Raw genomic sequence first — 25651 nt, 5'->3', positions numbered from 1 at the left:
AAATATTAAAAGACTCCTCACAGGAGGAGGGTAGAGGGGTGGATGAAAAATGTGAAGGGGAATGAGAGGTAAAAGAAGAAATTTAAAAAAAATTTTCTTGGAAGAATTCAAAGTAAAAAAATGTATCTTTTCTTGAAAAAAAAGAACCCTGTGGTATGTTTCCATAATTAGTATATTGGAATTTTTAGTTTAATGGGTTTTAATTATAATTGAGGCAGTTTTGATGGCTATAGACTACATTTGTCACAGGGTCTAGGAAGAAAAAAGTAGAAGAAACTATATAGAGTTTATAATAAGGTTGAATGTCCCAGAAGGTAGAAGCCCTTTGCTAATAATTCTACTCACTGGCATCAACATCTCTTTTCACCCAAGTTAGAAACTGGGAAGTCTTCAGGTGACTCCTGCTTCCTTCCTTTTACCCCCATTTGGAGACAACCACAAATTCTGGTGATGTTACATTCTAACTTTTACCACATCATTAGTTCAGTCCCCTTTCATTTCCTGCTGGGACTGTTATAACCTCTTATATGGTTTACCTGTTGCTGTCTTCATTCATGGTGCAACCAGAGAGATACAGTGGGGCCTTGACTTATGAGTTTAATTCGTTCCGAGACCAAGCTCGTTAAGGAGCTCATTAACTCAAATTACTCTATCAACTCAATGCAAAAAATCGGCCAAGAGACAGCTGATATCTCAAAAAACTCGTTAGTCGGGACACTCGTAAGTCAAGGCCCCACTGTATACTTAAATATCATTCTCTTATTTTCAAATCCAGTCTCTGACTTCCTATTAACTATGGAATAAAATCTCAAATTTCATAACATCCTATATAATAAAAGGCTAATATGCAAATTGACCAAACAGCAGAACAACCGGTTGCTATGATGTGCACTGGCCACCAGGGGGCAGACAGTCAGTGCAGGAGCTGCCCCCTGGTGGTAAGTGCACTCTCACAGGGGGATCACCACTCAGCCAGAAGCCGGGCGAGCGCAGTAGCAGTGGCGGGAGCCTCTCCCATCTCCACGGCAGCACTGAGGATGTCCGACTGCCAGCGGGGAGTGGGCCTAAGCCGTCAGTCAGACATCCCTTAGGGCTCCTGGACTGTGAGAGGGCACAGGCTGGGCTTAGGGACCCCCCTGAGTGCACCGGGCCTCTAGTGTTATATATGGCTCTTCACTCATTCCTACCCCTAGCATTATCTCGAAAAACTCCTTGGAAATTACTTTGTCCTTATATAAATGAACACCATGTATTTTCTTACTGTCCCTTGAGTCTTGACTGTTGCTCTTGTTTGGAATACTAGTATTCTTATCCCCTAGTCTTATAAATTAGGTAGTACTTTTTTGTGATTCTGTAATCTGTCTTCTAAGAATCTTTCTTTAAACCTTTAGACTGAGCATAATGCCCTTCCTGTGTATTCCCAGTATCCTTTCTTACATGCTTACCATATTACTTGAAATAACCTTTTATATTTGGTTCCTGTTCAGTAGAATCTTAGCCAGAATCACATTTTTTTTTTCATTTTTATATGTCCATGCCTAATGAGGTTCCTGTTGAATTTTATTGCGTGTGATTTTTCAATTTCCTTTCTAAATCCATATTAGATTGGTCTTGCTCAGAAAACCTATGACTCAATAGATGCCATAAATTTTATGCCAAAGCTTTATTTAGATTTTGATATATATTGTTTGTAATATATAATGTTCCGTGAGAACATGAAATAAAACTATAGGATATCATTTATTGTGCTGATTAAACTAAAGGTAGATAGTCTTTATTATATAAATTTGAGGTCACAAATAATGTAGCTCTCAAAAGTATGAAATATACATCTGAATAGTAGATTCCATACCAGAATATATCGTGTGTTCTAGTACTAATATAAATTCAGAAGAAGAAATAAAGCATGCCTGACATTAATTTCTATTGAGATTTATGAACTCTTGATATTTTTAGTATCATTATCTAAAGCAGTATCATAATTTGGAAGGTGTGATAAAATTGAACATTGCAATGCAATTTGAAAAGTCAAACTTTTTAAATTACAGTAGCCATGAGCTCGATATAAATGATTATAATTTTCTATTTTAATTTTTTATTTTCTCCTATTATCTTACTATTAGGTGATTTTTAAAGTAGAACTATTTAGAATAAAATAAATTTTGTGCTTTAAATCTTTATTTAAACAAAGGTGGAATCATACTTTTCTAAAGTTTCTCATTGTGCAAACTATTTTCATTGACTATGTAGTGTGAATATAAAATAATTGTTGGGCATGATGAATTTAATTCATGTCTTTTCAGTGGACACGGATAGCATTTATGTAAAGAAAAAAGTGTATTTGTAATATTTAACATTTTAAATAAGAATATTTTTATAAAACTTGATAAATAGGTACAAATTAGTTTTTCTTAGTCCTAAAATAGATGATTTTAAATAAAATAATTACTGGATACTACTTTTGTCATATATGTGTGTATGAGAATAAACTAGTTTCCATATGAAAAAAAGGCATTTACTGCTCTGTTTTGATTAATTGTAACATTTCCCTAATCATTGAAATTATTTTAGTAAGATTGCCTAGTAAGGAGGGTTCTGTGCGATGTGAACCTAAAATATTTGTCAGAATCTTAAAAGAAGGTAATGTTAACAGATTAGGTTTTCGTTGTATCCTAAATACTTGTGTGTTGTTTTCAACTTAGATTGTGTTTTTTTTATATCCATCTTGTGATTTTTTTATTGCATCTACTTCACCAGTTTAGTACCATTGACATTTTTCTTCATTATAAAAGTTGAAATGGAGTAGATTATTTATGGAATTGTGATCAAAGAGCACTTATGAAAATTAAGTGAGGTGGATTAGATCCTCTTTTAAGTAATCCATTTTAAGGGTTTATTTTCATAAATTAGTCAAGGGTTGGTGAGCTATAAAATTATTCTTTACTATATCATTGGAAATTTTTTGCTTTTAAGGAGATTAGCATGAAGGTTTATATATATTAAGGCTTGATAAATTGTCCAATACTTTTCCTCACTACTTTGGATGAAACAAAAGCATATGTTATATCAATAATGATTTCAGAAAGTGGGGAGCATTCAATGAGTGCAGCTTGGGGGCTTTCTTGGAGAGCTTGTTTATTCACTAGTGTTCATATCAGTAATGCTGGTTTTTCTTACTATTTGTTTAAATGTGAGTAATCCTCTCATCACTCTGTATTCACTTTAAAGATATTGGTGATACTTCTCTGAATTTTAGATTTGTTGTGAAAATTAGATAAGTGAAACTTGAAGAAAATGTCCTGATTTAATTTTGCTGTTATTTTGAAATACTAATTTTGGAAGATTTTAGTAATACAATAAAGGAGAAATCATATCACTTAAATTTTAAATTATTTTTAGGATAACAACAAATGTGTTTATATGAATATCAACAGAGGTGGTTAAAATGAGTAAAAACCTAATGTTCATTGTTTTTAAGGTGACTTGATTTATATAACTTTAATTGTTGGGTATTTGTTTCTAAGATTCTCTCTAGTGTCCAAGCTAAAAAGTATCATTATATTAACAGGCTTTTAAAAATAGTACTACTCAGTTGAACAGATTTAAAAATATATAGAAGATAATATTTTTTCTTTAATTTTATTTTGCGTTTATATTTAATTTGCTCTAATCGGTACATGACAAGAATTGACTATGTATAGATCTTGTATAATTTCAGTATTGCAGTTAAAAACTGTCCTGCTACTATATTCAGAGTGCCACTTTTCACGTAATGAATTATTAGATTGAAAATTATTCTGACCTAAAATCACTTTCCACCATTACTGATTTTGGTACATTGCTTTGATCACAAATAGATGTCAGCCAAAATGACCAAATGTATATTTTTTTGAAGATACAGCGTTTGGCTTTCTATGGCAAATTTTTGAATGCCTAATATACCAAATAGAAACCAAATAAGTAAAATAGAATATTCTTTAAATTGGTAAATTATACCCCTATTTAAATGATTTCGCTCCTTTTCCATAAATCAGAGTATTACATTTTTCAAAGTAGTGTGTGTGTTGGGTCACTTTAAATTTCTTCCTTACATGATTAAGTAATAATTGAAACTAATGCCTTACTACAGTATATATTTTAAAACTGAAAGTATATTCAAATACTGTTTACTTCTCAGTAATTATCTAAATCTAACAGATTTAAACAAATATTGAACCAGAGCTCAAATATTATTACTGTGAATAATTATGAAAATATTATATACTTGCAGGCTTAATATTTAACATTTAGACACTCAGGGATAATTAAGTGTGAACACATTTTCAACACACGTACACATTTGGATTTTGGTTACCAAGGTGTGCTGATACGTAAAAATTAGTAGCAAATTAAGTTCTGGGAAAAAGCATTTGTGAAGCTTATGTAGGATTCTATGCCTTTGCTTTTTATTTCCTTTTGTTAAAATCAGTGTTTCCATTTATAACATTGACAAAATATCTATGAAGAAGACATTAAAAGAATGTTAAAGGTCTGATAAATACTCATTTGCCTATAGGTGTCCTCTCTCTCAGTATTAATGTTTTCATTAGTGATACACCTTTCCTGTTATCTGTACACATCAAACCATCATATATATTCACATTGTAATACTTGTTTTATATTTCAGGGTGTTGATGATGCCTTCTATACATTAGTTCGAGAAATTCGAAAACATAAAGAAAAGATGAGCAAAGATGGTAAAAAGAAGAAAAAGAAGTCAAAGACAAAGTGTATAATTATGTAAATACAATTTGTACTTTTTTCTTAAGGTATACTTAAGTGATAATTTTTGTATATTACACTAAATTATTAGCATTTGTTTAACTTTAGCATTACCTAACTTTTTTTCTGCTCCATTCAAACTATTAGCTTTTATCTTGAATGCTTATTTTAAAATGACAGTGGAAACTTTTTTTTCTCTAAGTGCCAGTATTCCCTGAGTTTTGGTTTTTGAACTAGCAATGCCTGTGAAAAAGAAACTGAATACCTAAGATTTCTTTCTTGGGGTTTTTGGTGCATGCAGTTGATTACTTCCTATTTTTCTTACCAATTGTGAACTTCAATGTGAAACAAATTAATGAAGCTTTTAAACCCTCCCTATTCTGTGTTTTAACTATTCACCTACATGGATTAATTACTAATTATAACTTCAATTGAGATTTCATGATTGGTTTTGCCAGAACATTAAGGGAACACGAATTTCTGAGCTTCCTGTAGATTCATCTTGTAGCCATCATGTCCTGTAGTTTCAGTTGCCGTTACTTAATGTAAATGTACACTGTTCACAAAGGCTTTCTTCCTCTTTCACTGCTATTTGTCATAGTCATGTTCCCAAAAATAATATATTTTTTCTATAAAAGGGGAAAAAAGGAAAAAAAGACAAGGCAATGGAAAATATTAAAAGGCTATTTACTTGCCACATTAGATAAACTCTTATAATACTCTTAATAGCTTTTCCTGTTAATGCAGACCCAGTATGTAATGAGGATTCTAGCAACCATTTGGGGGTATATTTACATGCTACTAAATTTTTGTAATAATTTTAAAAAATTTTAACGTGTATAAAAATTCTCGTAGGAATTAAATGTAGTCTCCCTGTGTCAGAGTGCTCTTTCCTACCATAACTTTCAATAAACCTTTTCTTGAACTTCAGTCTTTAAAAATAATTTTAATTCTGGTAGTGATATTAAAGATTATTTGAGTCAGTTAGAGTAGATGTTAAAGAGACCAAGTTGAAGTCCAGGCCCTGTGTGAACCCCTGAGCTCCATTGTGAGTTTCACAGTATGGAGTGCATCCCTATGGTCTCCCCGTGTTGTCAAGCATTGGTTGGTCAAAAAATGGGGACTGGAAGAGATGTGGCTAGCTCGGCAAGATACGTTCTCACTATGTGGTGGTTCTGCTGACAGATCAGGAACATAACTTAAAAATAACAACAGAACTTAAATTATATGTATATATTTTAAATGAGGTTTTGGGGATGGGGCAAAACTTTAACTTTTTTAAATAATGAAGGGAAAAAGTTTCAAAGTCTCTAGTATTGTCTGGTTCTCTTAACATGCTAAAGTAACATTTCATAAACACTTTACAAGTCTGGTCCATTTTTGTTTAAAGAATAAGGTTTAAAAGTAGATAAATTAACAAAATGATTCTTTCAGTGCATTTAAAATGTTGCTTATTTTAAGATATTTAAAGTGAGATGGTACATTTAAAGCAAGAGGTGAAAATATTGGACTAGGAGGAAGGTGACTTAGATTTTGGTGTCTTACAACTTTGATTTTGGGCAGATCACTTATCATTTCTTCATGTTAAAATAACTCATCTCAAGGCCAGAGCTAGCCTTACAATTATGTGATTTACATTCAGTTTACATAAAAATATACCTGTTTGTCAATCTTGGCATAATTTTTACCTGTGCTATTATCTTCAATACCAGTTTTAGGCAATTATGCAAGAGGTGAAGTTCATTTTTGAATATCCTTTCTCCATATCCAAGACTTTTCCTCCCATATTAGTGTCATCTTGCCTGCCTACCCTTCTATATGGCCAATGACTTGATGCTTTTAATATATCTAATTCCCCCTAACCTCAAGATTTATTGCTGTTTTGGGTATCTCCTTGAAGGCTTCAGATCAAGTCACATCAGAATGCCTTACATCTTATTTGCTCAAGCTCAACATAATCTGACAGATACTACAGTGGGATTTGACCTAATGGCTAATTTTTGAGGTGGTTGTAGCAATTTAATCTTTAACCTTTGAATATCATGTTTGCTGACTGGTCCGTTAGTGACTATGTAGGAATTTTCATACCTGCTATGAGTAGACAGAACCCTATCCAATGGAAGAAGAATTTAATAAAGGTAGTGCTGAAAGAATTCCTTAGATAATCTGTAATTAGGACTGTGCTGAAAGAATTCCTTAGATAATTTATCATTAGGATTAACTCTGGTAACAGTGACACATTGCATTGTTTTAATAACTAAAATCTTACAGTGAAAAATACTTCAAAATTTAATTTATAAAGCTTTTTAGCATGGTTCATTTATTCAACATATTTGAGTGCCTTCTAAATGCCAGGCACTACACAAGGCACCGAGGATATTATGGTAAAAGGGACATAATCTTTATGCTAAAGTAGTCTTTATATTCTAGAGTGGTTTGTAATCTTTGTAAGGCGTTTGGCACATGACCCAGAAATAACCATGCATATTTTAGTTTTGTAGGGAAGGGAGTCGGTCTCTTGAAATTTCTTCCATTTTTGGAATAATTATTTTGCTCTGATTCCAGTGTAACTGTTTAATCAAGCTACTTTATTTAAATCATTTTTCATTGTTTTAAAGGCGTAAGCTTGATTATATATTTTTATTTGGCATAATTGTGTGACTCTATTGGGACAATTATAGTATACATTAAGTTGTATGTAATAATATTAAAATCCCCAAGTGTGTAATATTCTGGTTGGTCTCTTTGTGTAAGTAATTAAAATAGACTTTAAAATTAATAATGAATTCTGAAATAGTTATGTTTATTTAAGGACGATTAAACATATGCCTGAACTAATGGACAGAAAAGGACATTTCTGTGTAAAATTCATTATGATTTCTGGAATGGTTTGCTAAACTAAGGTTCATGGAATATTATCTAGGTGGAGTGTTAAGACTTATATAGAACCTCCTCTTGTTTCTACCCAAGATAAAGAAATGGCCATGCTTCAAGAATAGCAGTGCATAATTGAGTGAGGGGATTTTTTAGGACTCTTGAATTTTTGATGTAGCTGGGAAATTTTTTTTTAATGCAGTGGTAATTATCCTTTATTATCTAAATTTAGAATAAATTGACACAGGTTTGTTTTCATAGATTTTAAAAGAGGAAAGATGATCCTAGAAGTAACATAAATGTTATCTAATTATTACAGACTTAAGATAAAGTTGAAGTTGAAAAAATGCTAAATTATAGTCTTAAGACATAAACATGTTTGTGGAAGAATGTATCAGAAGTATATAGTAAAATTTGAATGAATATTTCCAATTGGGAATTCTAGGCTCTATTTTAACTGAGTCACACTGCATAGGAATTTAGAACCTAACTTTTATAGGTTATCAAAACCTTTGCCACCATCGCACAATTTTGTCCTAATATATAAAGAAATCTTGTGAGGCATGTTAAGTTGCAGTTTGCATAAGTTCATCTCATTTGTATTCCAGTTACTGTTTCTTCTTCCAGCCATTTTTCTACACATTGTTTTTGTAGGTAATAAAAGCTATCATTTACATTTGTCCAAAAGTAATACTTTCATGGTAATTATATATTGCTGATTTTTAAGAACCTAGCAGTTACTATAAAACTGAATTTAATAACTTCTCTGTTAATATTGGGTAGCATGAAATCTGCTTTGATAAATTGAACAGCATACAACTGGTAGCTGCAAATTCCTTCAGAAAATGAAATTATTTCTTTCTAAAGATATATTCTTAACCAGTTCTTAAAATATAGTGATAACTAGATTAATACTTATTTTAGTTTAATAGTTTTAAGTGCCTGTTTGGGATGATGCTAGGTAATTTAGATGAATTTAGGGAAAACAAAATTATTACCTACAGAAATGTCAGTTACAGAGATCGCCCCTCCCCATAGAGTTAAATGGGTTATGTAATGTTTTATCCAAAAGTTTCCAGTTCCACTGTCTTGTGTTTTCATGTTGAAAATACTTTTGCATTTTTCCTTTGAGTGCCAATTTCTTACTAGTACTATTTCTTAATGTAACATGTTTACCTGGAATGTATTTTAACTATTTTTGTATAGTGTAAACTGAAACATGCACATTTTGTACATTGTGCTTTTCTTGTGGGACATACGCAGTGTGATCCAGTTGTTTTCCATCATTTGTTTGCGCTGACCTAGGAATGTTGGTCATATCAAACATTACATTTAAAAATGACCACTCTTTTAATTAAAATTAACTTTTAAATGTTTATAGGAGTATGTGCTGTGAAGTGATCTGAAACTTGTAATATTTTTGTCATGAACTGTACTGCTCCTAATTATTGTAATGTAATAAAAATAGTTATGATGGCTATGCTAGTGTGTATTTTTAAAAAATATATGTATTTTTATTGATTTCAGAGGAAGGGAGGAGATATAGAAACATCAATGATGAGAGAGAATCATTGATTAGCTGCCTCTTGCACGCCCCCTACTGGGGATCAAGCCCACAACCCGGGCATGTGCCCTTGACCAGAATCGAACTTGGGACCCTTCAGTCTTCAGGCTGATGATCTATCCACTGAACCAAACCAGCTAGGGCTAGTGTATTTCTTAACAGAAATTTGAAACATTTACCCAACAATTGATATGGAATTGGAATAGTTCATAAGTCACAGATACTATAGTGTTTTAGTAAATCTTTTTTTGCAGCCTATAAGTTAGAAATATTTATGAAAGGTGCTGTGAACATTTTGTAAGGTGTGTTTGCTTAAGACCATCTTAGTTTTTTTACAATATATTTTTTATTGATTTCAGAGAGGAAGGGAGAGAGAGATAGAAACATCAATGATGAGAGAAAATCATTGATTGGCTGCCCCCTGCACACCCACTACTGGGGATCGAGCCCGCAACCTGACCCTTGGCCAAAATCGAACCTGGAACCCTTCAGTCTGCAGGCCAACGTTCTATCCACTGAGCCCATCTTAGTTTTAATTCCATTGTCATGTTAACTCATTTATAAGTAGATGAAAACAGATCTACCTTTATGACAAAAAAATAACGTCATCACTTTTTATCAAAGAAGGTAACTGATACACAACAGGTGATTTATTTTAAGGTCCAAAGGAAGCTAGAAGCAAAATAATGCAGATATTGAATAGGTATGTATGTAATGCCAATCACTGGCAAGCTATTTCAAGTACAGAAGTAATCTTCATATGTATTATTTCTATAACTGCACTAAAATCATTACCAGGTGCTATTTGTTTTGTAGTGAACCTTGCTAATATACCAGATGGGGTAAAAAATAAGGTATTCCTTCAAAAATTAAAGACAATAAATGTAAAAGACATTATTTTGCCTAGTTTCATGTGAATTAAATGGCATTGTCAGTTAAATGGAAAAATGGGCTAAGGATAATTGGCAAAAATCTATTAAGTTACAGTTGTTTTAAGTACATTATTTTTCATTTGAAATTAGGTGCTCATTAATCTATAATTTGTAGTTGGCAACATTATGTTAGTATAAAATTGTGCATTAAGGGTTGCTGATAAAACACAGTATAAATATAAGTTAACCCTGTTTTAGCTCAGTTAAGGCAGCTTAAGTATTTTTTATATGTCATGTATATGTTGCCATTTTAAGTTAGAATTATTTTTATATTTATACATAAACAGCTGGCACTGGTTTTAGTGAAATTATATTAATGATCAGTTAGTGTCTTTGGTATCTGAATAATAGCGCTGTTTCATAGCTCTGTATTTCCTAAGGAAATATAAGGCTTCTAGCTCTTTCATTACAAATTCACCCCGTGCAATCAGTTCTCTGATCTTCTCTGGGTCCTTCACATCTTTGTTTTTAAGGAAAACATTCTTCAGACGCCTTTTAAAATAGTCTGCTCCTTTTGGATAGTCTCGTCCAAGGTACAGCAGCTTAAAAAAGAAAGATTATATATTTCTAAACAATCCATGTCTAGGAACAACATTTATAAAGTTGGCAACGTAATTACTTACATTTTTATAAAGATTCAGTACTTCTCCTCTTAAAGAATTGGCCATTTTCATTTATGGAAAATATCCACTTATATATAGCATACCTAAAGAAAAAGAAAGTTTGTGGGGTTTTTTTTTTTGTTTTTTTTTTCCCAAATAACTGTATTGTAGTAAAAATGAAGAAAAACAAATTTTACATGGTGGGAAAATGCTTTTTTTTTTTTTTAACCCAATTAATATTTTGAGCATTTTTATGTTTCAGGCAATGGGATATACCTATGAACATTGGTCAGATAAGATACCTGCTTTCACAGAACTAACATCTCCTGGGGGAGACATAAAAAAACAAGATAATTATGAATTTTGAGGGACTTAGGATAATGAGAGAAAATGAATTGTCAAATATGTAGGTATACCTCCTTTTAATACCACAATAGAATGAATTAGAACTAGATTGGAATGCCAGCTTTATAATGTTGTATAGGTTACTTAACCTTTCTGAGCCTCAATTTCCTTATCATCAAAATGAAGATTGTATTTTTTCTGCTCTCAAGGCAAGGCCAGATCTTTTTGGAGGACATTGAGAAGAGGCCTGGTCAAATGTAGAAGGGTGCTATCCTAAGAAAGGCCAAAAAGTAGAAGAAACTTGCTGTGTGAGTTGAGCAGGCTCACAATTAATGGTAGATGGGCAATAAGATTGGTGGTAAAGAGGCGAAATGAACAACTCATAAGGGGTTACATGAGCAGGCAACATCTAATGGGATAGATGATATCTCATGTATAATTGGTTAATGAACCAGGATATCCTAAACAGACAATAATTCCCAATACTTGTTATAATTGTGGGGATCCTATCTAATAAAAGAGAAACATGGTAATTAGCCGTACGTCCACTACCCTTCCCATTGCCTAATCAGGGTGATATGCAAATTAACTGCCAGCCAAGATGGCGGCCAGCAGCCAGGCAGCTTGAAGCGAACATGAGGCTTGCTTGCTTCACTGACGGAGGACTCCAACGTTCCCCGCCTGCCGCTGCCAGCCTCTGAGCTTGCAGTTTGAAACATTGTTACAAATATGGAAGCTAAACAAAACCCCAGAAACCTGCTTTCAGCCCGCTGGGATCTCAGAGCTGGAGTTGATACAGTGTTTCGATTATAGAACCCAAAAAACCCAGATACCTGCTTTCAGCAGCAGAGGCCTCAGAGCTGGAGCCAGAGCTAAAGCTGGCCCAGAATAAAAAAAAAAAAGAAAAAGAAAAAAAGGAGCAGTTGGGAGCTTTAGTCACCCGCAAGCCTGAAAACAGCCCTCACCCCTCACCAAGACTGGCCAGGTACCCCAGTGGGGACCCCCACCCTGAAGGGTGTGTGACCAGCTGCAAACAGCCATCATCCCCTCATCAAGGCTGGCCAGGCACCCCAGTGGGGACCCCCACCCTGATCCAGGACACCCTTCAGGGCAAACCAGCCAGCCCCCACCCGCACACCAGACCTTTATCCTATATAGTAAAAGGGTAATATGCCTCCCAGCACCGGGATCAGCGTGACGGGGCAGTGCCCAAACCCCCTGATCGCCCTGTGGCTCTCTGTGTGACAGGGGGCGGGGCCACAACCTCCATATCTGCCCTGCTCTGTTCATGACAGGGGAAGGTGCCCCAACCCCCTGATCAGCCCTGTTCTGTACATGATAGGGGGGAGCTCCCCAACCCCCTGATCACCCTGCAGCTCTGTGTGTGACAGGGTGCAGTGCCCCAACCCCCTGATCGGCCCTGCTCTGTGTGTGACAGGGTGCGGCGCCCCAACCCCCGCGCCCCCCGGGCCCTGCTGTGTGTGTGACGGGGTAGAGCCATAACCTCCCCATCAGCCCTGCCCTAAGTGTGACAGTGGCGGCGCCCCAACCCCATGATCGGCCCTGCTCTGTGGGTGATGAAGGGTGGCGCCCCAATCCCCCCTACAGGCCCCGCTCTGTGTGTGATGGGGTAAAGCCATCACCTCCCCATCGGCCCTGCTTTGTGTGTGACGGGGGGAGCTCCCCAACCCCCTGATGGGCCCTGCTCTGTGTGTGACAGGGGGCAGCGCCCCAACCCCCTCATTGGCCCTGCTCTGTGCATGACAAGGGGTGGCACCGCAACCTCCCCATTGACCCTGCCTTGAGTGTGACAGGGCGGTGCCCCAACCCCCCAATCGGCCCTACCCTGAGCGTGACTGAGGGTGGCATCACAACCTCCCAATCCACCCTGCTCTGTGCATGACGGGGGCGGATCGGGCTTAAACTGGCAGTTGGACATCCCTCTCGCAATCCGGGACTGCTGGCTCCTAACTGCTCTCCTGCCTGCCTGCCTGATCACCCCTAACCACTCTTCCTGCTGGCCTGATCAACCCCAACAGCCTGATCAACAGCCTGATCAACAGCCCCACCAGCCTGATCACCCCTAACTGCCCACCCCTGCCAGACTGATTGCCCCCAACTGCCCCCCTCCCCCCTGCCAGCCTGCTTCCCCCAAATTCCCCCCCCAATCGGCCTGCTTGCCCCCAACTGCAGCCCCCCCGCCAGCCTGCTCACCCCCAACTGTCCCATCACCCCCCTGCCAGCATGCGTGCCCCCAACTGCCCCCCCACTGGCCTGCTCACCCCTACCAGCCCCCCCTCCCCGGTTGCCTGCTCGCCCCCATCTGCCCCCCCTGCCGGCCTGCTCACCCCCAACTGCACCCCCCTGCTGGCCTGCGTGTCCCCAACTGCTCCCCCTGCTGGCCTGCTTGCACCCAACTGCCCTCCCCTGCCAGCCTGATCGCCCCTAACCGCCTCTACCTCAGCCCCGCCATCATGGCATTGTCTGGAAGGTCTCCCGGTCTAATTAGCATATTACTCTTTTATTAGTATAGATGATTTCAACCTTGCAGGAAAGTTGCAACACACTACAAATATTTTTTCCAGAACTATTTGAGAAGTTACTAACATGCTGTTCCATCAGCCTGAATACTTTGCATAGCCATCCAATAGAAATATAAGAGGCACTTAGGTAATTTTACATTTTTTAGTAGTACATATAAAATAAAATCACTTATTAACATTCTTTATATTTAAAATATTATTTCAATGTATTACACTAGCTATATTTTAAGGGCTTACGGGTACCCAGGACTTAGTTGCTACCACACTGGACAGCACAGCTTTAGAGTGTATTGTCCATGAATAAGAACACTTCCTACAGAACAATACAATGATTGGCATCAGGAAGTTAACACTGCTCTATTACTCCCATTTGATCAACAACCCCTTCATGTTCTGGCACTTGTCCTAAAGATGCCCTTATTGCACTAGGTGTCCAGTGCACGAATCTGTGCACCTTAAAAGGAACTGGGCCACAAGTCTGTGGCGGGCACAGGGGTGGGTTTTGGCCCATCCGCGCCCCTACCCAGCCCCACCCACCACAGTCCCTGGTCCCCTGTCTGCTGTCAGCCCCGCTCCCACCGCCACTGCTCTCATGCACCAGCTTCGCTCGCACCTGCTGATGGTACAGAGTGACTGGGGTTGGTGCCAGCAGTGGGGGCAAGTGGTGGCTGCTCCTCTGATTGCCCCTCAGGAGCAGGGGGAGGTGGAGAAGCCCTCAGGGGCTATCGGGCTGGCAGCCGCTGCTCACATCCTTTGATGGTGCTGAGTGATCAGGATCAGCACCGGGCGCCAGCAGCAGGTGAGAGCCGCGGCTCCAGCACTGGCTGTGGGTGCGAGGGGGGCCAGCGCCAGCAGTAGGTGCAAGCGGCGGCTGCAGGCCCCGATCGCCTCTCAGGAACAGGAGGAGGTGAAGAAGCCGTGAGGGGTTATCAGGGCTGGCAGCTGCCACTCGTACCTGCTTATGGTGCTGAGCAATTGGGGCCAGCACTGGCGGTGCAAGCGGTGGCTCTGGCGCTGGCAGCGGGTGTGAGCGGGGCCAGTGCCAGCAGCAGGTTGAGCAGTGGGCAGGACCACAGCGCATGGGAGCAAAGAATTTTCAGTAACTACCAGAGGCTCGTCCTGATGACAGCGACTGGCGCCCTGCCTTGGTCTGGCACCCCTGCTCACCTCCATCATCCCGCTGCGGCTGACGCCCACCATGTTCCGCGCTCAGCTGCCTGCTGCCGACGCCCGCCATGTTCTGTGCATGCCCCCTTGTGGTCAGCACACATCATAGCGACTGGTTGTTTGGTTGTTCAGTTGTTCGGTCTATTTGCATATTAGGGTTTTATATATATAGATAACAAAAAGATCGAATCCAAGATTACACATTGCCCATGTATTTTGTAGAATGTGTCTCATTGTGATGTTAACTCATGGCTAGATTAAGGTTATGTAGTTCGGGCAAACATATTACAGACATGTTGGTTCATTTTATTGTATCTTATCAGGTGGACACAGTTCCAATTTGTTTATTATGATTGATGTTAATTTTGATCACTAGATTAAGGTTTGGATTATCTGTAAAGTTACTCCCACTGGTTTGAAGTTAGTAAGCATTTTGTGAGAAGTACTTTATTACATATACATATTCCTGAAAAACCTTTCATGTTGCAAAAACATTAAAAATAACAGGGTTTTGGAGGGAAATAGGTTTGGGACAGACAACTCAAATCCTATGCAACTAAACAACTAATAAACAGAAACTGGTACTTGGAGAGTTAATTTGGATCACCTGAGTTTCTCTGAGCCTAGCTGGAGACTCACAGAGATGTTTAAACTGCTAAAAATAATAGAGTTAGGGGCTGGAGACGAAGAAAGGATCAAAAGAGGCAGGAGGAAGTCTTTGGGGATGATGGATATTTATCATGATTGTGGTGATGATTTCATAAGTTTATGTATATGTTTGGTTTATCAAATTGTATTTATATTTTAAATAAATGTAGTTTATTCTATCTCAATTATACCTCAGTAAAACTTTTTAAATGCTAAAAGTAGGGTTGGTAGAAATTGAGGTACACATGGAAGTAGAGAGCTATACAGTGGTCGCCAACTGGTGGTCCGTGAGGTCCGAAAGGTTGGCGACAGCTGGTTTAAGGAAACCTTTGGACTTGACACTTAGTGGTCAGAGTAGGTGGTCCAGTCTGCCACCAATCAATAGTTGCATACAGTAGAGTATGCTTCTCTGGAGAAGGAGCCCTGAGTGTAAGCACCTGTTTAAAAATTTTAAAAAATATACCTGAACGACTCCTGCTGATAGTAGAGCAACTAAGTGAAGACTTTCATTTTATGCTGAAGTTCATAAATCACATAGGAACCAACATTACTTCCATGGTAAAACTTGTATAATCCCCTTCTTTACTAGTTCATGAACTAATTCACATAACAAGCATACAATGTAACAAAACAATTTCTTTTCCTTTGAGTTCATTAATGTTAGTTTACCTTCATTAATGTTGTTTTCCTTCAAGTTGCTCCCCCCCCCCCCCGCCCCCGGCTTGCTTTTGCTGCATCACTTCTGAGCTTTCCTCCAAAGACTGGTAACCTTTTCTGGCTATTCTTAGAAGTAAAAGGCCAAAAAATGCATTTTAGAATATCTGCATACATGGTTGCAACTTACTTTGACCTTTACCTAGGGAGGATTTGAGTGGGCCCTTTATTGGGGAACTGCTGATGTTGATCTTAGATCTTTCCTCTTGGGCTGGTCAGATTCCCCAAAGAAGTATCTTCCAATCTTCTGAGGATCTGCCTATTCAGTATTAACAGGGGCCTATGTATGCCCAAATTCACTTAATTTCTTTTCACTGTAGTTCTCATGTACTTAGTATGCCTAAAGACACCCCAGTTCAGATGTTGCCCATAAATAAACCTCCAGTCTTCTATGGGAGTGAGAGGGCACAGTCACTTGGAGTTGTTTCTCACATAGCTTTCACTTAATCCTATTTGCTTCATTTTTCATTTCCAATTCCAATGGCCCTGTTCCAGTGCCTTTTGAGAATGATGCAGTATAAATGGAGCTCTTCTGGTGTGCTAAGTCAGTCACCTGTTCCGAAGCTTCAAAGTCTTATTGTCATCTCCCCTCTAATTTTTCCAATTTATTTTTATGGCCCTTTTAATGAAAATTTAGTGGAGTTTTGGAAGGGAGTGAAATTAGATGGGTGTATATAACCCGCTATATCAATACCTAATTTCATTTTTAAAAATGTTTCTTGTTTGGCTGAGAACCATTTTCCAATGTGGTTTAACCTTATTGAAGAATGACTCTTAAAACCACGTGCTTTTAAAATAATTCTAAATTCAATCTACATAGGTATAATTTCAAATTGCAAATGATAGCCTGTTTTATTCCTGGGAAAGAGCACAGTTATATTTAATTCACAATCTGTAAACCTGTGAAAGCTTTTAGAGATATGGCTTAAACTGTCCTTTTTAGCTGTTGTTCTTTTTATATATTAGTAAAGGATTTTCCCAGCAAAAAAAGTAGCTGATATGACTAAGGTAAATTTTCCCCATTCTTTGCTATGTTAATTTAAACAGATTAAGGCAGTGTATCTTTATTATTGTACACTGACATTCAGGCATTTACATGTATTTTAGTTTTGGGGAAAAATTGGTCTCCCTGGGTTTGCAATTGGTGCATAGTTTAAGTGCAGCAGGGACCTGGGACTGCTCCTTAACCTTGCAGCAAGTATGGTGGTTTCTGTTCTTTGTAAAGAGCCAGATGAGTGAGGGATGAAAAGAAGTCCCCCTTTATTCTGAGAATGCAGATGTGCGTAGTAGGCAAAGGCTGCGGGTAACAATCCCCGTTGACAGCTTTTCTAGTGACTGGGCTAAGAAGCTAAGACTTAATCATTAACTCCGGTTCTGGGTTAAGTAAGAATTGTCATTTTACTGGGGATTATGGCACTCAAAGCTATTGTTAATCACTCTTCCCCATACAGTTCAGATGGCAATAAGAGCTGAAAGAAAGCTGGCAAAGAGGGCATTGCAATCTTATTATTTATTGGGCTCTGGTAGACTTGACTCAAATAGACGAAGCACGTATCCCCAAAGTAGTTAAACCTAAAAAGCTTCCCCCAAAAACCTTATTCCAACACAACTGCCAGCACTGAGGGCTCTGTAATCAGGGAGGTCAGTGGCAAGAGATGTTGCTCCCAAAGGCTGGCATACAGCTTGGTCTAGCCCAGTGGTCGGCAAACTCATTAGTCAGCAGAGCCAAATAGCAACAGTACAACGATTGAAATTTCTTTTGAGAGCCAAATTTTTTAAACTTAAACTATATAGGTAGGTACATTGTTATTAACTTCATTAGGGTACTCCTAAGGCTTAGGAAGAGCCACACTCAAGGGGCCAAAGAGCCGCATGTGGCTCGTGAGCCGCAGTTTGCCGACCACGGGTCTAGTCCGACCTAGAAGCCAGATGATATAAGTGGGTTGAAAGGAGACGGTTATGTATGTTCAGAACGCGTAGGCATTCCGCCTGTCTGAAGGAAAGAGGAACCCTTCCTGACTCTAACGCAGCTTGCAAGAGAAGTACTGGAGGAGAACCAAGCTCACTGGCATAAGCTCTTACAGCGCGGTGACCCCTAGAACACAGTCCAGCTTGTCCTGTCACATCCATAGCAATTCCTGGGGGCGGGGGGGGGGGGGGGAGGGAGGTTGGTAAGAGTGAGAGTTTGAGCAAGTCCTCTCCCTGGAGGCCCACCCTTCTAAGGCAATTTGGAATTATCACCTCCTTTCCCCAATCAGTCCTAGTTGAGTGGACTGAGGTTTTGTATCATAAAAAGTCGTTTGGTTGAAAAACAATTTAAAACAAAAGCTTAGTTCCATTCCAAACTGCTTCAGAAGTAGACAAAGTCAACATTTATATGTTCATCTTACTACCGGGAATTTGGAGGGGGATTCGGCCATTCCACAACCTGGATTTCTCTTACAAGGAGGAGAACACTGTAACCCACAAAGACTAGCTCAGTAATATTTATTAATACATTTAATCAGTGACGTTGGTCTGGAGGCCAACATTGGTCAAGTTACGCAAGCCTGCCCAGAGTATTATAAAATTAGAATTCAGAGATGAGAAATGGTGTCAACAATTTTAAAGTATTTCATACCATGTTATGCTAAAACAGGGTTTGGGGTCCTAAAATCATGGAGAATTCAGCACTTAATTTCTTACATCACTTAATTCTAGTTTTCTGTGGGTCTGAGTTGTCAGTGTCTCTTCATGTGGGGAGGAGTCACATTCTGAGGTTGTGCTAGTGTTATCACAATTTTTGACCTTGGGCAAATAACGTAATGCCCTGGCTGGGCTTCAGCGACCTTCATCTGTAAGAAGTAACTTCACCCAGGAATTGTTTCAGATCCTTCCCAGTGCTTGTTTACAGCGGCTCGTAGAAAAAAACGACACACACCTTGCACGGGAAATAAACAGAACCAGGTGCAGGGAGAAGAATCCGAAGGTCAGGCATTTAAAAATAACCAAGCCACTCTGGGCCAAGCCACCTCTTATCTAAATGGCCGCACCCCGCTGGCCTAAGCTGTGGGGACCCGGGCAGCTGGGCAGCAGCCGGCCTGGGTAGCTGGGGTGGCCCCTGTCCTCCTGGAGGCCCTGACACACATTCGCCCAGCACGCTCCGGGGACAGAGGGAGGGGGGAGACCCGCAACGGCGGCGGCGCTCGGACACTTTCCCACGCCCGCAGCACATCCTCGCCCGGAGCGTAACTTCCCCGCCTCCAGACCCCAGGTCCGCAAAGCACAAGGAAGCACCCGGGAGCTGCACTCACGCACTTTCCGGCGCGCCGCAGCCGTAAAGCTTCGCACCGCTTCCACTGTGCGTCTGTCACCCACGCAGCGCGGAGGGCGTGAGGGCGAGCTGTCACGGAGGGGGCGGGGCGCCGCCCGGAAGGACGCAGCGCGACTGCGCGGACCGTGCGCTGTTTCCCTGGGGCGTCAGTGGGCGGGGCTTGTCGTCCTGACAACCCCAGAGCGTTTAGTCGCACAGCTCGGCTGCCCCTCTTGCAGACGCACCGCGGAGGTCGTGCTTCACTGAGCATGGTGAGCGGGGATGCGGGGGAACCAGGCGAAGGGGCGAGCACTGATTCTCCTTCCCCGGTGTTCAGTGACGATAAGAACCCGACTTACTTAGAGGGGAGCAGGTCGGCTTAGGAAAGAACCCCTAGCGCTGTTGGGAAACGGCCTCCTCTCCATCCGTGGTCTTCCCGTCCGTCACCCGCGGACAGCTCAGAGGGGGCCCTAATCTCACACTGTTGCATGGTTCGTGGCCTCAGTCGAGTGAACATACTGATGTTTGACTCAAGGTGCACAGCCTGCCCTGAATTTATTAGGAGAAAGCGTCTCGTTGTTGTGTCTTTCCCTACACTCCTCAGCTGTCTTCTCCAAGAACAGAGGCCAACATATAGCAATGAGATAATATCTTTCCCCATTTTTCTTACATGTGATTTCCGTCTTCCATGACTGAAATCAGAGGAAGTGGGAATGTAATTAGTTAATTATTTAAAAATTATCGGAAAATGTAAAGTTCATTCTTTGTACTTATGCCCTCTGAACTTTGGGCACTACTCGCTAACTGATGCTCATAAGATTTGCAGGGAGGTGAGGATATGTGTTTATCCCAAACCTGCTTCACATTAAAAGCACTAGTGAGAGATGACAATTTGCCCATCTTTAAAATATGGCTACTTGAGGGCAGGGGCAATGCTATTTATATAGTCTACTGTATAGTACTTATTTCAAAATGAAAGTATGCTAACTGTTGATAGCAAATATGATAATAAAAATGGAGCCCGTTTGCAAAAGTTATGTGAGAGCGTATTCCTCTTTATATCATCTCCAGCATTTTAGAATGTCTTGTGTATAAATCATTAATAAATGCGCACTTTTCGAGAATGTATAATCTGCTTTGTGCCATTTTTAACATTTATATTTTATACTGTGATAATCTTATGGCTTGAACCAGTAATTTGCCCTGTGTAAGTGTTCACATATGGAAAGTTTATAATCTTATAGTCATGTGATCTCCTACAAATTCCTTACCAGAAATCTAATGGACACATGGGCCTTACCAGGAAATTACAAATAGTGTAACTGAAAAATACTTCTAATTATTTATTGAAATACTTTGCTTTCCAAAATAATTTCCACATATTGCTGAATTCTGATTTTCTTTCTTATAAAAGCAATCATTTCACAGAAAGATTTTTCTATGAGATCATTCCTACACTTTCAAACTGGAATTAGTATCAACACTCAATGACTTACTGTTCTTTGGAACCCTTTAAAACTAGTTCCTTTCTGACTGGTACTCTGGTTAGTGATAGGGCATTTGATTAAACATGGATCATTGAATGATTGTATTAAGAAAGAGTGTAAAATTTACTTAAAAAGATGCTTCAGCGAGTGAACTATTTTATTTTAGTTTTTCCTAGACTTGCTTCTAGTCTTGTCTGAATTCTTTTTAAAAAGACTTTTGAGGTAATTTTAGATGTACAAAAAGTTGCAAAGATGGTACAGAGACTTCCCTTATATTCTTTACCCAGCTTCTCCTAATTTTAGCATGTTACATAATCAGGGCACTTTTGTTAAAAGTATTTGATTTTTCAAAAAATTTATCAATTCTTTTCTTTTTCCAAATTTTAGAGTACCAAAGCAAAAAAGGTAGGTAGAAATTTTCTCATCATAGTTTTATAATTACTGGCATTGTACAAACAGAATAGTAAAACATTTTTAGTTAGTTTTATTATAGTTTATAGAATTTAATAAGCTTACTTTGTAGACATTAATGCTGCTTAAATCATGAGGTTAATCCATTCATCACTTCACATAATTACCATTGTGTGTGTGTATGTGTGTGTGTGTGTGTGTGTGTGTCTATGTGGGTGGTAAGAACATTTAAGATCTACTGCCTTGGCAGCTTTCAAGTATACAATACAGTGTTATTAACTATAGTCACCACATTAGATCCCCAGAACTTATTCATTTCATAACTGAAATTTATACCCACTGACCAGCATCTGCCCATTTCCTCCATCCCCCCACCTCTTGCAATCACCAATTTACTCTCCGTTTCTATGAGTTTGGCTTTTTTAGATTTTATATCTAAGTGAGATCATACAGTTTCTCTGATTTAATTCACATAACATAATGCCCTCAAGGTTTATCCATATTAATGCAAATAGCAAGATTTTGTTCCTTTTTATGGCTGAATAATAGTCTATTGTATTTTTTCTTTTTCCTTATCTAGTCATCTGTGGATAGACACTTAGATGGTTTCATGTCTTGGGTATTTTGAATAATGTCGCAGTGAACATGGGGATGCAGGTGTCTCTTCAAGAAAGTGATTTCATTACATAAAGTTTACATTCTATCTGGGGATGGGAGGTGATGAAATAATATAAACCTATACAATAAAAGGCTAATATGCAAATCAACTGAATAGTGGAACGACTGGTTTGCTATGATGCGCACTGACCACCAGGGGGCAGATGCTCAATGCAGGAGCTGCCCCCTGGTGGTCAGTGCACTCCCACAGGGAGAACACTGCTCAGCCAGAAGCTGAGCTCATGGCTGGCGAGCGCAGCAGTGGTGGCAGGAGCCTCTCCCATCACCGAGGCAGCACTAAGGATGTCCAACTGATGGCTTAGGCTTACTCCCTGCAAGAGGCTCCCGGACTGCCAGAGGGAACAGGTCAGGCTGAGGGCCTCCACCCACCCCCATGAGTGCATGAATTTCATGCACCAGACCTCTAGTTTTAAATAACTTGGAATATGCAGAAAACCAATGAAGGTTGCAGTGAGAAATGTGTGGTAGAGGATGGTGCTGTTACATATAGGGTGATTAAGGAAGTGAAATTTGAGAAGAGACCTGTATGAAGTAAGAAAGTCAATAATTAGCTGGCATATGACCACTTTAGACTGAAGAAAACAGTTATTGCGAAGTTGGCAGTGACCTTGTGAGAATACCGGAGTGGTTAGAATAGAGTGAGAGAGGTAGAAAGTGAAAGATAAAATACGGCGTGTGGTGGAGGAGATAACAGGAGATAGTTCATGGCCAAGTAGACCAAGATGAGATGTTTGGGTTTTTATTCTTAGGGTAATGGATAGCCCGAGAAAGTTGTAAACTGAAGAGTGACATGATATGATTTACATTTTTTAAAGGGTCAGTGGAAAATTCACTCTAGGGAAGCAAGAGTACAAGTAGGAGGACGAGTTGGGAAGCTGTTGCAGCAGTCTAGATCCAAGTCTTCGCACTGAAATAAATCAAATTCTAGAAGTAAAGAGGACCCTTAGAGATACACAAAGGCTTTCTAGGGAGACAATGACACAGAGAACTTTATGGATATCAGTTTCCATATTGATCTTTTCCTGGGGAAAATATACAGTTTCAAAGTCCTGCCTTTTGCTATTACACTCTCCCCTTTCACAATTACCCTTTTGCTTTTCAAAACAAAGGCATATCTCTCAACCATTCTAATCTTACCCTCAGGCCTGGGCAATGAAACTAATGGATGATCCAAAACATTTATTCTGGCAAACCTTTCTTTAGTCATGGCACCAAGGACTTCTTGTTTTGTCTTGTAAGTGCTGAAATGTGGCATTAGAAGTTTTGAGATATTTTGTATTTCTTATATATTGTAGTGTGGAGTGGTGGGACTGGTAATAATTTTTGTTTAGTGACATCACCCATATTGACAAACAATGATGCACAAAAAAACTATCACAATGTAATTCATTAATAAAACATCTAAACTCCAAAAATAACAATTTTTAAAAATAATTCTTTATTGTTGAAAGTATTACATATGTCGTTCTTTCCTCCCCCATTGACCTCCTCCAGCCCGCCCCCACCCCTGAACCCAGGCCTTCAGCACCCTATTGTCTGTGTCCATGGGTTATGCATATATGCATACAAGGTCTCAAAAATAACAATTTTTTTAATGAAAAAAGATTGAATATCAGTAAGTATGTACATGAGCTTAATAGTTTTACATAGAGCTTAAAGTCGTTTTTGAAACTTCATACAACTTGAATTAGTATTACTCATTTCAAAAGCTAGGAAATTGTACAGGACTATAGAAAAGGTTAGAATATCAGGTGCACTGTTGAAAGATCCACCACTGCCTTTACATCAATATGTGTTTTTTTCCCAAAAACCACTGCACTTCATAGAATACATGAAATAGCAGAAGACTTTAAGTAGATTGTAGGAGAAAATTGCCTTACAGATTGATGAATACATAGATGATTCCTGTCATTCCAGTTAATTTATAATTGCTCTTCCAGTGAAGAAAATATTAAGAAATGTTGATATTTGAATTAATTTTAGGAATACAACTTGTGAGGAGACTTTACAGAACTTGGTTTATTTTTATTAGTATTCATTTTATTTGAATAGACTGAGAATGGTAACGAAAAACCTTCAGGTATGGAACTGTACTTTAAATCCTATTGTAATTTAGGACTACAATATTCACAAACAAGCTTTGTTTGCCTAAAATTTGTTGTGGAGCGCGAGTGACAGAATGACCAGAACTCCAGACTGATTAAAATGTAGAGAGCCTTTATTGACTGGCCAGTGTCCGTTCCTCCACGCGGGAAGCCCAAGAGAGAAGCGGCCACGACCATCTGCAGAGGCCAGTATTTAAAGGGGACAACTACATCCGTGTTCAGGTTCCCATAGCAAGCAAAGCCAAGTTACAAAAGCTCATTGCGTAGTTTTAGCCAAGCTGTTCATCCTCCTCCTGCTATTCATTTCTGGGTCACGTAAAGGTCAGGACTGTTCTTAATGGTGATCTGTGCTTTGTGGGCCGTTGGTCAGGTGTGGGAGCTCAGTTCCTAGAGACTTTGCCCAGGCTGTCGAGCGGCTGAGGTGGCTGGGTCATTAAGCAGGCCTAAAAATTTTTTCTGCTCTGTAGCAATTTGAGTCCTGTTTTCTATGGGATATGCAATGTTGACCCTAAAACATAAATGATGTTAATTAAGTTCAGGTCATTAAAATAGCATCTTTTTAAAATACAATGTGTAAGGAAATGGAATAAACTCATACCTGACCTCATAGTACAAACTGAGGTAGCCTGTCATGAAGATGCATATTAACATGTTTATTTGTATTAAAATATGAAGTCAGACTGTCTTCTGTCATTGTGATGTGGCCGTTTGGTTTAATTGTGACATGACCAATTGGTTTAACTTTGAAAGCCAGACTTTGCAAATTAAGGTAAATAGTCGACACTTTTTATTCTTTGAATGAGCAAAATCTGCAGCTTTAAAGTTTTGATCAACTTGAAATTAAAGCAAGTGGTGAGATAAAATAATTTTATAAAAAATACTTTTATTTTTTTCCATTTCCAGTAATGTTGGGCTTAAAAGATTTTTTGGATCAACTTTTATGCTGCAAACAAATGGTGCTGACTAAAATATAGATATAAAATATATTTAAAAAATATATAGATATAGACCAAAACTGTCATCTTAAAAGTATTTTGCGCTAATAAGAGAGAAATCAACACAGGAAGCCCTGAATGAAGGCAGGAACTGAGGGAGTAACAGAAGCTCTTATCGAGAGGCCATTTACAGACCTGGGCAAACTGGAACTTTGGTCTTAACAGCAACAATGGGAGCCAAACACAGTGGAATAATGTCTTCAGTAAATAACTGCCAATCTAGAATTCTGTAGCAGTTCAAATAGTTTTCAAAAATAAAATGGAAATAATACAAAAATTGAATTTCCACCTGCAAAACAGATTACATGTATAATGCATAAACCAATCATCATAATAATAATATGTGGATTCAAAAAATAAACTAAGATGCATGCCAACACAAACCCAACATTTCGTCAGTTGATATCCACATGTTGTAGGTAATGGGAGCAGCACCAGGCGTTAGGCCTGACCTGGGTTTAGCAACCTCAGTACTTGAGTTCTGGCTCGGAAAGAATTCAGAGCCAAGACTCAAACTTTACGAGAACATTTAT

General features: G+C 38.9%; 3 protein-coding genes across 10 annotated transcripts in view; 2 read left to right on the top strand and 1 right to left on the bottom strand.

Moving 5' to 3' along the window:
- The window catches only part of KRAS (KRAS proto-oncogene, GTPase), a 44012-nt gene extending 34899 nt beyond the window's left edge, over window positions 1-9113 (top strand). For 4 of the 6 annotated variants that reach the window (XM_059682401.1, XM_059682398.1, XM_059682397.1 and 1 more), the window contains one exon: window positions 4667-4755. Coding sequence is in view for 2 of the 6 variants with exons in the window: in XM_059682402.1 (XP_059538385.1) it covers window position 30; window positions 4667-4783 (118 nt within the window). In the remaining 4 variants the exon portion in view is untranslated. Of the gene's footprint in view, window positions 1-29; window positions 31-4666 lie in introns of all 6 variants that reach the window. The other 2 variants (XM_059682402.1, XM_059682399.1) reach the window with 2 other exon arrangements.
- Window positions 9114-9827: 714 nt separating this feature from the next.
- On the bottom strand, window positions 9828-19572 carry ETFRF1 (electron transfer flavoprotein regulatory factor 1). Of its 2 annotated transcripts, none has more exons than XM_059682404.1 (3): window positions 19448-19572; window positions 10755-10837; window positions 9828-10673 (listed from the first exon to the last, which is right to left on the bottom strand). In XM_059682404.1, exons 2-3 carry the CDS (start codon window positions 10803-10805, stop codon window positions 10452-10454), a joined length of 273 nt encoding a protein of 90 aa, XP_059538387.1. In that variant the 5' UTR covers window positions 10806-10837; window positions 19448-19572; the 3' UTR covers window positions 9828-10451. The 2 variants fall into 2 exon arrangements, with proteins under 2 accessions (XP_059538387.1, XP_059538386.1); XM_059682403.1 differs by having other exon boundaries at window positions 19444-19562.
- Window positions 19552-25651, top strand: part of DNAI7 (dynein axonemal intermediate chain 7) — a 56311-nt gene continuing 50211 nt past the window's right edge. Inside the window, exons 1-2 of one of the 2 annotated variants that reach the window (XM_059682393.1) lie at window positions 19552-19714; window positions 21317-21334. In XM_059682393.1, coding sequence (XP_059538376.1) covers window positions 19712-19714; window positions 21317-21334 — 21 coding nt within the window. In that variant the 5' untranslated portion in view covers window positions 19552-19711. The remainder of the gene's footprint in view (window positions 19715-21316; window positions 21335-25651) is intronic. The other variant, XM_059682391.1, reaches the window with a different exon arrangement.

This window comes from Myotis daubentonii, chromosome 2 (assembly GCF_963259705.1).
Source record: "Myotis daubentonii chromosome 2, mMyoDau2.1, whole genome shotgun sequence".
NCBI lineage: Eukaryota > Metazoa > Chordata > Mammalia > Chiroptera > Vespertilionidae > Myotis > Myotis daubentonii.
The sequence above is the reverse complement of the archived record's forward strand: the minus strand, read 5'-3'. Positions and strand labels throughout refer to the sequence as shown.